Consider the following 12,349-nt stretch of genomic DNA (forward strand, 5'->3'; position numbering starts at 1 on the left):
TAAAGTAAAACACTTTTTATTTCAAGAAATATTGCTTCTAGACTTTCCCGAAGCCAGAATTGTTCTATAAAAGTATCACAGAAATATTATACAAGATTTAAAAACAGAGTCTGTATCCTAGTAACTTAAAACCTATGTACAAATAGCATCATTCATGACCATAAATACGTTTTTCTATCAATCAGCCCATAACACATACATCAGATAAAGAGCTAGTAATTTTAACATATGTACAGAGTCCATCAATAAGACTGTTTCTTAAAATTATTAAAATCCTACTGAAAGAATCTCCTTTTTAAAAAGTTTCAACTTAAAATACAATGCAATGAATGTAAGTTTAACCTGCAGTGCTTGCAATAGCCAAAAAAACCTCACTACACTAAATAACATGTAACAGATAGGAAACACAACCATGAACTGGACACTATGGAATTACACCTGTTTGAGGTAATTCTCTTTTGTTGTTGTGCTAATTATTTAGAATTTATAAAAATGCAAGGGAAAATACTAAGTTTCGAGTAATTCAGATTTTCAAAGTAATTTTTGTATTATACTTTATAAAATTTAATGTTTGGTAAAGTTCAAGAAAAAATTTAGAATACAACAACAAAAATTATCTAAACTACTATTTTTAACCTCATGTGCCTTTTGTATCTAAAGTAATGTAAATCTATCATGATTTTATTATTCCCTTTAATGCCTGTTCAAAACAAGAAGAATTTAAGACTCAAAATTATAATAATGCTTTCAAGAGATTGTTCAGGATAATAAAAATCAGATGTGGTGACAAAAGCATATATGTGTTGATGTAAACTTTCCTACTGGTATCAGAAAAAAAAAAAAAAAAGTCAAAAAACCTCATGGATTTTTAATACTGACAATATCAACATATAGGGAAACAATCCAATTTAAACAAATCCTCCTACAGTTAACAATCATTAACCATACCTTTCTGAGAGTAAATTTAATTAAATCAAAGTAACAAAAACATGCAATATTTTTGCTAAAATAATATTCAAAGTGTCTGTATCCACAATCCGTGCTGATTACCTCTTTCCTGTCAATCTATTTATTGGTTTCACAATTACATAAGACAATGAACAAACTAAGAACAGGTAAGGTATTAGATTCGTAAAGGGTATGGCATACAGATTTTAAAAGTGCATTTTACTCAAAAGCGTGACATTAGGAATTTCCAGTGGTTAAAATAATTTATGAAAAGACATTATGCAGACAGATTGGGTGGACTGAAACACTCATTCATGATGGGATCATTTGGAAATAGAGACAGTAACTTGAACATCCTCTTCAAAGAAATAGTTTTTAGCTTTTGGAGAATGTGCTACTACATTTGATAGTTAACACTGTTTCTTTTCATCAAAAGCTGGAAATTTTTCTTCCCAGTGGGGAGAATTACTGTGGAAATACATGTGTGTGAATAAAACAAATGCACACAGACAAATACTGAACTGGGCTCAATTTAGCTGCAAAACGTATCTACAATAAACATGGAATGTCAGTTGTCATGATTACCTTAATTAGTTTGCTAATAAGAAAAAGGAGAAATTATTTAATGGTTTGCAACTTGATCTAATCCAAGGAGAGTGGAGTTGAGGCACTGCCTTCTACGTTTAGGATTTGTGAAGTTTCCCCTGCAAGACTCTGCTCCTTTTTCTTTAAGAAAGTTCCTGTTTTCTGGTTACCAATAGATGAATCCCTAATGGATAAGTTTACACCCTGATGAACGAGGGGTTCATCGGACCTCAGGGGAAGGTATATTTGATCCTCAAATATATCTTCCATAGCATCACTGTCCTGATGAGTGTCTTTTTGAGGAATACTGACGGGTTGTAGCATGAAACTATGTTGGGACTCCAATTCTATCAAACCGTTTCCACTGAAGTCCATATCAAAACGGTCTGATTCTTTATCCTCCATCCATTTTTCAGCTTGATGATTATTTCTCCAGTGTGCGTCATTCAAACTACTTTTCTCAGGAATATCATTGTTTAATTCAAGTTTCCCCTCCTGACTTAAATTCACCGTGCTCAAAGCGAGGGCGGCAAAGTCCGTTGGCACAATAAGCTGCAACTCTTCTGCAGGCAGGCCGCTCGATTCTTCAGCAGAAGTCATTTCCACCAAGGTAAACGATGTAGATGATTCGTCACTGTCCCCGTTGCTTTGAGCAGTGTTAGCCTTGCCTGTTTTGTTTTGCTGGTAGTAACTGTTCAGCAGTGCAAACATTCTATCTACATCCTTCAAGTAATTAGTCCAGTCAGCCAGACTAAGTCTATAGTTGTATCTGTATTCATATACACTTTCATTCACACTGTACAAGTCTTCCAGTCCTTGCCAGTTGATGTCACCAGTGAAACTGGGCAGGTTAGCCTTCCCATCCATCCCATAACTGTCCTCTGTTGAAAGAAAGAATAAAGCCTAATGGTGAACACCAGCTTAAAAGTACAAGCAACGCTTCCATGTGTGTTTCTACTCCATTTTGCTTGAAAGCACCACTATTTTTACCATATGTAGCTCAAAATGTACCATGCTTCACATCTTCCCTCATTATAGCAATGATTCTGGGCTCAGGTGTGTTCACAGCTCCTGCTGAACACACAGCAAAAACCTCCTTGTCTTCTGCTACATCCTTGGACTGAGTAAAAAAGATCAAAATCTGGTCTAATGGGGCTTTGTGACGACAGTCAAGAGATAAATCTTGCCTCTGATATTTCAAGGCAGAAAAGGTGCTTCAATACACAAATAATCCATTTGCCTTTCCTGAACACTTCACCAAAATATGGAATAAGCAAACAGTGTTTAAGTATAAAAGATGGGGCTAAATCTGAATGCCATTAGTGGCCTGAACTTCAACAACACCCACAGGAATTTGGTGTCTGGGTAGCTCGAGACATATGGTCTGCAAACCAACCAGCCACATTTTATTTAATAAATGATAGCCAAAGGTAGTATTTTGTTTACTTTGTAAACAGTAATTTTAATTTACATGGAACAATTAGGAGAAATAAAAGCTGTAAAAACTTGGTGCGAATTAATCTATAGGACTGTGCCACTCTGTAAAATAGTGTTAAAATATACATAGATATAGAACCTCCTAAAGGTTTTCTTTATTTCAAAGGTAATATCTAACAGTTTTATCAAATAATAAGTTTGAATAAAGGGCATACATGTGAGTCTATAAGTAGCAATGGAGCTGCATTACATAACAAAGTGGACTATAAGGAAAAACTGATCAGGTGATGCAAAAGCCTTTCAGGGAAAGTGGCAAATTTGTCCTTACCAATGATGTTGTAGGCAATATTCGGTAATTAGTTCACTGAGATGACTTATTCTCTTTCTAAAATTTGTATGGGCAGGTAGGCTAGTAGTAATGACATTGGAAGTAAAAGTGGCTATAGTCCAACAGTGTCAACTGAGTACAAATATTTATCCATATTGAGCCCTTCATCCCTACAATGGGTTCTTGGCAGCTCCATTAATTTGTTTGCATTTTAGCTTGACCTTTCTCATTTTAAAGTAAAACAGAAGATACAACTTGTATCTATCATAGCTTATTTTCTTTGCTTCTTTACTATCTTGTAATTTCACAGTGGAAAGAATTTATCAACCACTTGGTTCATCATATGGAAAGTCAGAAAAATACCACTATGGTCAGAAAAAACCTTGAGATTTTCTTATGATGAGAAACCTTATTCTGCACCAAAGAGAGACCACTTTAGTTACTTGGAAACACCTGAACCTTTGATCTTAACTGACATTACTTCACTTAACACAACAGCTGTAAATACATTACAACGTAAAATTTCTATATCTTATTTTTTAAAAGCAAGTTCTAGAAATATTTTTTTCACAAACACTTGTCAAACTCCCTATTATAGGAGGCAACACAAGGTTTTTGGATCCTGTAGGACAGCTGTGACACAGTGTCTTCTTTCTTTTCCTGAAGTAGACAAGAGAAATGAAATCATGGCATGGCCACGAGAGCCATCTTCACAAGACAACTTATGGATAATTTGTTTCCTGAAACAAAAAAAAATTAAATACTGCAGAGGTTTCAAGAAAAAAAAATCTTACTATTCCAGTGCTTAGAGGTATAAAGACCCCTAGAAAACATCGTAGGAAGGGGTGCATTTTTGAGGATTTTAGTCACCAAACCCTCTAAGATATTAACTACACTGCAAATGTGACAATATTTAAATTTTGCTCTGTTCGTATTCGTATTGACAGTTTCAAAGGTGCCTTTGGGCCTGGAAGACCCTCTGCTGCCTGTCCCAGACAGTGGGACAAGGGATTGCACTGGGCAAGCCTGAGTGTCAGGGTGGCTAGTGGGGAGGTTTGGGGGCCAGTGAAGAGGAGCAGGGATCCCATCAGCCTTGGCAGCGAGGCAAGGCAACGGGACTGTGCTGCGGAGAAGTGAGATGAGCAAGGAGCTTGCTGTATTCCTACAAAATAACTCAAAGGCTGAGTCAGCGCTACGTGGTCCTTCAGGCTGGGTCTATTTTTTCCCCTCTAAATGTGGCACTGTTTCTGCAGCCTCAGAGGAGTTTCACAGCTGGGAGGGCACTGAGAATTGTTCAATGATCTTCATGTCCAGCAGAAAAAAACCAAACTTGTTTAAACACATGGGACAGAGGTAACTTGTATCCATACATGTTAAACAAATAGGAAGACAAAGTCTTGAGGTCCTAGAGCTGTCTGTATGTTGGCTGACTGAGTGAATCACAGCTCAATTCCACAACTTAGCAGTAAGCATGAAAAGTTTCCCACAGAAATCAAAGCATACGGCTGAAAGGAGGGAGGAAATAAAAGGTTTTCCCCTGTAAGAAATCTCATTACAAATAGGTGTGAAATGGGAAAGTGCAGATGAGTTGCATCTGAGTAACAGCCTGGCAGTGGTTTCCTCAATCAACATTTTGGAATCTCTCAGCTACATCATAGACCCAAAAGAGAGAAAAATTGTTGCTAACTGTTTACAGTAAAACATCTTCTGATTTTTAAAAATCAAGCATTAGCTAAGCTTCGCTCTCCAATAATTACACCCCAGAGTCCCATGATGCCATCCGTGGCTGCGATGTCTCAAAACTAATAAGGGATCTGGATATATCACCACTGATACTAAAGACAAGTAGGTACAATCATCTCCTTGGTGGCTTTGAAAAACATCAGACAAGCAGGAGAAGAGAGAGGAGTGTGCAGTTCCCACATCCAGTTATCAACCACGTCTGCAGAGTTGTCCTGTCCGTCAAAGGACACAGGTGACACTAGTACTTCGCCGCTGAAGCTCTCCCCATGTGTTAAGCAAACGGCACTATACTGGCTGTTTTCATACATGCCTGTTGTCTCAGTATTATACTTGTAACACCTGTAGTGCTGTACTAACTCAGGACATTTTGAACTGGAAACAGGTCTGAGTGAAGAAACTATTCTATCAGAAGGAAACCTAAGGGGGTAGTGCGCGTGATTTAGCAGCAAAAGGCCTTCCCTTATTCCACTGGTTTCTCTGCAGGCATCAAGAAAAGGATCCTTTACAAGATTGTTTTAATGATTCCTGATGAATGGGTTTTGTTTATTTTTTGTTTTGTTTTGTTTTAGAAAAGAAAACCTATTTCCACCAAGACTGAGGCTTGAAATATTGAAATATTGAAACACAGTCATTTGTGTAGCTCAAGAAACCGGGTGTTTAGAATGTAATGGCAGAGAGTAATACAACTTGTGTTATCCTATACCTGTAGCATAATGTTTATTGACTTGGTATCAGAAGTTAAAATGTGTAGCAAGATCTAATTTAAAGATTAATCCTGTGTGCTCTACTATTTCATGCAATCCTACAATTCAAAAATGCCAGTTTTGTTAGATCTTGTTAAAATGAGGAATGCTTACGAGGATGTCTTCTAATGAAAGACTTAAAAGCATAATTACAGGGATTATTTTCTATCATTGTAGTAACCAGTTCCCACAAGGCTGTAATGAGCAATGCAAACAACTGGGATATAACCAAACAAAAGCTTATCATTTTCCTAGATCTCAAAACTACTCAAGTGAGAAAACACAAAATTGGCTGCAAGGAAAAATAAGCTGCTTAAATTGGAGATCTATACAACATTGAAATACATTATCTTAATTGTTCCCTGGCTGCTGGGAGCTAGTGACAAGGCTCTTTTCAGAAGACACTGTGAAAAAAAAAAAGTTTTATGTAGAGTTTTATACTCTGTTTACAACTCAGGTAAAGAATATATATCAGGCACTAATCCACCAAAGCACATGGAGAAGAAAATGTATAAAACTGATATACTATAAGAAGATATCAAGTCTAAATGTGATACTTGTCAGATCTTAATCTGTTTTTTACCCTAAGTATTGCTCAATGAACAGCAAATGCAGTACTGTTAAGACCTGAGGTTTTTCAGTCTCTTCAGGCCTTTGCTTTATGTTTGACTGGTTCCTCCAGTGGCAGGAACTGAGGTCTGCATGATAATCATGTAGGTGTGACAAGCATACTTGCAAACAGATAAATAAACTTGTGAACATCAGTTTTTCATGTATTCCTCATGTTCAAGCATTAGGTATAAAGTACCTGAGCTGAGGTATCCTTCCTCTAGTTCAGATATTACGGTGTTTTGAAGAAATTTTGTTTCTTGTGTGTGTGATTTGGTATGAAAGCATTGTCCCTCCTACCCGAAGGAGCCTCATCTTTCTGCCACACTTATATCGACCTGTTTCCTCCTGGCTTCAAAGCACATGCTGCTCACATTGATCACTGCTTTTGCCTAAGGCAGCATCTGCCAGCATTTCCTAAAGCCAGTGATAAGATTTTACTTTACTTCCACAGGTTTGGTTGTGCTCTTTGGATACATTTATGTCAGAAAGCTTTTTAAGCACATCTGGTTTACCTTTAAAAAGCAGCTGTACAGCCTTCCTAAATAAAACCAGAAAAAAACTCCAACCCATTCAAAATCAACCCAACAACAGGAAAACAACCCAAAAGAAGTGATTCTTTTTGTGTCATTTTCCTAGTGTAAACATCTAAGAAATACAGACATGGAATATGAGCTGTATGAAGTCTTGCTATGACAACGAGCTACATTAAATGCAGAATGGTAGATCTAAAAAACAATGGCCAAGTTCAGTGTAAAGTAGTTAGAAAATGCATGCATCAAAAGCTATGCTGTGTGCAACATGGCAGGATACAGACATTAGTTGAAATGGACTGGAGTCATGCAATTATTTGGAAAGAAGCTGCTGAGGAGAATAAAAAAGTGTGGATACCTGTGTGGATCATAGCTTCCTCCATCTTTATTTCCTGATATAGGAAAATACAAGAGTAACTTTTGTTAGTGTTTAGAACTTGTAAAACCATTCACAATGTAGTTTTCCATGCACAGCATCTAATTCCTAAAAAGAAATGTACTGTGTTAAATAAAGACAGAGCTGCAGTCCAACAAAGATTTCCTGGAAGTTGTATTTAAAAGAACTGAAAAACCACAGTTTTTTAAAAATAATAAACCCCCCAAACAATTAGATATCGTAAAAAGGAGAAACATTTGTAGCTGAAGAAAGAGATACAAAGATGCAACACCACAAATTAGGAAGAAAGAAATATTCCTGTAAAAAAAAAATCACAATATTCAATCAACCAAATTTAAGTGCAATGAATTCCAGAGTTATGAAGTATAAATACCAGCTATTTTTCTACTCAGAGACTGTTGCAAAGAAACACTGATTTCCTCAAAAACGGAGGGGACTACTGCTGATTAGAAGTTTGTAACGTTAAATCGCAATTGTGCTGTAGAATCTGAAGTTGTTCATATAAACAGACAGCAATTCAAATAAACACAGGATTTAATACCTCCTCTGCCACTGGGAGGCAGAAACTAGCCAAATAAACCCTGCAACAGAGAAAAGAGTTATGACTACAAAAGATCGGCATATGCTTGCTATTGCTCAGTGCAAATAACACGATAAACTTTCTGCAGAATTTCCATCAAATGTTGTTTGCCATTAATATCTGTCTAGAATAACCTGTGCAAACTTGGTCATGCAGCTATGTAGGATGGTGCATGTGGATCATTCCAAACTATTCAGAGCAACACTTAGGAGAGTGACACTTCATGGATACAATTAGTACTTAAGCAGATGGAAAAAAAAATGAATAAAATCGAAATAAACACTTCTATTTTTCTTGTACCTGTTTCAAGTCCCTTCGGCCTTGGATTGCACTGCTTATAACCTTGACAACTTCGCAGTTCCATTAGCTGTACGTGTAATTGATTCAAAATACCTCTTTCCACTGTGTGTACTGTATTCGTCAGCTGAGAAAAAGAGGAATGGAGGGAAAAAGTACTTGTTAACAGAAATTAAAAAACCCTAGAGGAGTCTGGTGAACAACATTTTGTAACAGAGAAAAGAGGTTACCTGGTAGGGATCAGTGTTCATATCAAAATATTCCAAGAATCCAGTTGCAAACTCACAAAAGAGGAAATTGTGGGTGTCATTAACTGTTCGCAAACACCAGTAAGTGTTGTTATTTGAGCTCGTGCAAGCACAGAAAGAACCCACTGTAATTAAAGAAAGAAGTTATTAGCATTCAGTGGAAAAGAATCTGTTTGTTTCTTCTACTAGTGAAACTTCTATAGATCTTCACGTACTTAAATTCTAGATCCATCTTTAAAAAAAATCTATTTGAATAATGTTAGATTCTCGATTAAACCAAAACAAATGCTGCTAAACATTGTCACCAACACACAGTTAAAGAAAGAAGAAGATAGTGAATCCTATAGTTAATGAGGCATATTCTGTTCTGAGTTATATACGGTTTATTGATATTGAGCAGAATTCAGACTTTACAAAAAAACAGCACAAATCCTGATCCTTAATATTTGTATATAAGAACATTCAGTGGAATTGCTTACTATATAGAAGAGTACCATTTCCTCCAACAGTAAGTAACCTCAACCTAGTAAAGCCTCTGAGATACAAGAGCTAATTACAGAAGCATAAGCGTTAGAGAGGAAAGTCAAATTGTGAGTTGGTGTCATAAGTGAGATGGAAACGACACAGCAGTCAAGAAAGCGCGAGGTAGGGTACAGGAATGAGGCAAGTGAGAGAGATTAGACAATGAAGAGATGTGTTTGCAAGCAGGGATCTTGCCTGGCACCTTGAATGCAGGAAAGATGAAGGAAGCAAGGTGGAAAGGAAGACCAATGAATAGTCCTATGCCTCATCATAAACAGCTCTCCCTTACTGGCTTGAGTTTTCCTGAGGTAACCACTTAACTGTTGTTTTGAACTGTAATCCCTCATTTCATTTATTTGATACACAAATAAGAGGGGAAAATAAATCATTCGGTCAAGGCTGTAGGACAATCTCAAGCACTGTAACTGGATTACACCTTGTTTTCGCTTTTCTACCTAGGGAAACCTAGAGCAGGCTTCCACTCCAGACTGAAGACACCTGGATCCAGGTGTCACAGTGATGGGAGCAGCCATGGAGGAGACCTGGGTATATCTTGTCTATAATCTTGTTCGGCTGGCTGTAAGAAAGGTATGTCTTAATTTTCAAACAAACTGCTAACAAAGTTTTTCTGTGGAAGAATGCTTCTTTAATTCCCAAAATAAAATATTAATATTGCCTTAGATTTTTATTTAGGTTTGTTATTAGTACTGTGACTAGCTGTAATAGCATCAATGTTTTGAACAAACTTCATCAAAATAGTAATGATATTATAATACCTTACTTCTTCTTTAAGTTATGGACTGTGTCAAAGGGACATTTTTTTACCCCATGACTGTTGTTGCAGCGTTGCCAGAATACACAGCAATATGGGAATGCTTTTCATAACCATTTTTTACACCACTGTTAAAAAGTAATAAGCCAATCTAATAATTCCATTTAAAACAAAAACCTTGCTTTTGACTACTTTAGGAACATCTTAAAATGTAAAAAACATATTAGCAGAAGTGCTAGTGCAATCAGAACAGATTATCACTAGGAGACAAATGAAAAATTGGTTTTAGCAGATCTTCTGCTTGGAGTCAAAAACATTGTAACTTAATCATCAATTGATCTTGAAGCTTTTGAAAGTAGTTTTCAATCACTTTTCTTCCTCCGCCACCAAAGATGAGAAAGGTGATTTTTTCGTTAATGCTGAATACTGAGAAATGTTGAAGCATGCCTCAATAGTATGATTATCTATATACCCTGAAGTTTAAAGGAACTTAAAATATTATCTAGCTATAATATTGTGTTCTTATACACCAATATACATATTCCACAGCTGTGATTTTTAAATTCTTTTAGAATAAAAAAAAATGGGAATAATGGAAAGAATTAATAAGGGAAAGTATCATTATTTTCTTCACAATAAGGTAAGTGGCTTATGATACACTCTGAAATCAAAGTGATGAAATTAAAGTAAACCTTTTACACACTGAAGCTGGTGATAACATTACAGGTCAAGTCCCCTAAAGGATTTGTAACAATTGGAAGAATAAGGTTATTATTACTAATTGGAAACCCAATTAAAATTGCTATGTAATATTTGATCATCTTGATCTCCAAGAGATGACACAAATCTCAGTGGCTGGTTATGAAAGTTGGTGTTTTAGAGGCCGATTCTCCTTTTTGTTTCTGTATTGTTTAGCGTCAAGTCTCTTGTGATAATTTCGTATAAATAAGTAATGCAGCAATTACAACCATACTCAAGTGACATTCTTCCTTCATACTTCAGAATAATGGCAGCAGCAGCATTACTAAACAAACGCCAGTTCTTCCACATAATGCTCTGATTGCATGAAGTGGAAACTCTGTAACATAGCAGGATAACCTAGATGTTGTCTGCATGTGGACATCGGACTTACAGTTCCAGAACGGAGCTGTTTGCCAGTGGTTGTTGTCATGGGTAAAACACGTCAGTCCGGGAAGGCTACACTCGTCTCCTTTCTTCTGGCGTTTTTTCCCCTTCCTTTCTTTTTTCCTTCTCCGGTTCTCCTTGAACAGCTGCAGTTTGCCATCCACTTCTTGTGCTGCTTCTCTGTTCAGAGAGAAAGTTGGGCACGGCTGACAGAGAACAGTCTCTATTTGGTGAACAGCAGCACTAGCAGTTTTTACATCTTTCTGGCTTTTTTAAAGAGGAGAGGGTGAGACCGTGTCCTTCTTCTAGCTCACTTGCCACCCGAGCAGTTATTACAGTGTGTTCTCCTCAGTAAGCACGAGAAATAAGGCACTGTTGCGTTTAGGCTTAACTGGATCTTTTTAACAATTGTGAGGTCAATCAGCTTCTGAAATTATTAATTTAATCAATTTTCTATCATTAGGCTTTAAAAATATTATCCATAAACTTTCACAAGTCTGTCCAAAACTACTGAAGTTTTCTCGTGAGATCTTGCTAAATGTGACCTTTTCGTTCCCTCATCTTCTTCCTTCCCCTTTCCACAAAAAAAAACCCAAGCCCCCAATATTATATTTCTCCAGTCAACAAAAAGACAGCTGAGAGAGTAAGAGGATAATAACAGTCTTACTTGAAGGGATGAAGATGGCTCTTGAGTTTCTCTTGGGCCTTTACCCCTTTCTCTTTGTTGTAATAGCTACAGGGAATATTATGAGGAATTATCAAGTCATTAAACCATTTTCAACAAAGAAAAACAAACAAGAAACATACCATCTTTGACATTTTCTTAAGGAACTACACAGAATGACTCACTATTTTCACTTCATTTGAAGAAGTTATACCTGTCTGAGTGATCCTATGCTAGATTATAACAGAACTACAGCTGGGTTCAAATATGTTAGTAGAATACAAACATATTTAATCTTAAAATTTTAACATTTATCTTCTTTTGATTCACAGTAGCTTCTACTCTTGAAAGGGATCTAACTAAAATGAGTACCTACAGCAGTTATAAATATCAATAAAGCTCAAGTTCTTTATGTTCCATCTCAGAAAACTTGGAAAATGTGTAAGCCTAAGCAAGTGATGCAGCTTTCAGTGCTGAATGCCATCTCTCTTACCTCTGTTTACTGCAATCACATTCATCTGGTTTTCTCCTTTTTAAGTGTCCTCTAACTTCCCTCAAATTCTTAATTTTGTCTTGGAGAGCTTCGATCTGCAGAGAATATTTCCAAGTCAGAATTATTCTTTGAAAAGGTAGCAGTGCAAAGACTTCACTCAGATTTTAAAATACCTCTTACCTCCTTATCAATGTAAGCCTTGTGGTCTTTCCAGGCTCTGGCAGATTGGTACAGCTCCCTCTCACAGTGAATAGTGTCATTTGGAAGAATAAAACATCTGCAGACATGAGTTTAACAAGTGGTAAAAGAAGGTCAGTGGTTTCCT

The 12,349-nt window shown here is 36.6% G+C and overlaps 1 protein-coding gene across 4 annotated transcripts in view; it reads right to left on the reverse strand.

The window, feature by feature from the left end:
• Positions 1-12,349, reverse strand: part of SULF1 (sulfatase 1) — a 102,095-nt gene continuing 89,746 nt past the window's right edge. For 3 of the 4 annotated variants that reach the window (XM_032995107.2, XM_032995108.2, XM_032995109.2), the window contains 7 exons: positions 12,205-12,301; positions 12,025-12,119; positions 11,535-11,600; positions 10,875-11,047; positions 8,431-8,573; positions 8,204-8,327; positions 1-2,414 (listed from right to left, as the gene is read on the reverse strand). In XM_032995107.2, the coding sequence (XP_032850998.2) occupies positions 1,591-2,414; positions 8,204-8,327; positions 8,431-8,573; positions 10,875-11,047; positions 11,535-11,600; positions 12,025-12,119; positions 12,205-12,301 (1,522 nt within the window). In that variant the 3' untranslated portion in view covers positions 1-1,590. Of the gene's footprint in view, positions 2,415-7,284; positions 7,319-8,203; positions 8,328-8,430; positions 8,574-10,874; positions 11,048-11,534; positions 11,601-12,024; positions 12,120-12,204; positions 12,302-12,349 lie in introns of all 4 variants that reach the window. The other variant, XM_032995110.2, reaches the window with a different exon arrangement.

The sequence above is a fragment of the Tyto alba genome, unplaced genomic scaffold (genome assembly GCF_018691265.1).
Source record: "Tyto alba isolate M040663 unplaced genomic scaffold, T.alba_DEE_v4.0 Super-Scaffold_9, whole genome shotgun sequence".
Taxonomy (NCBI): domain Eukaryota; kingdom Metazoa; phylum Chordata; class Aves; order Strigiformes; family Tytonidae; genus Tyto; species Tyto alba.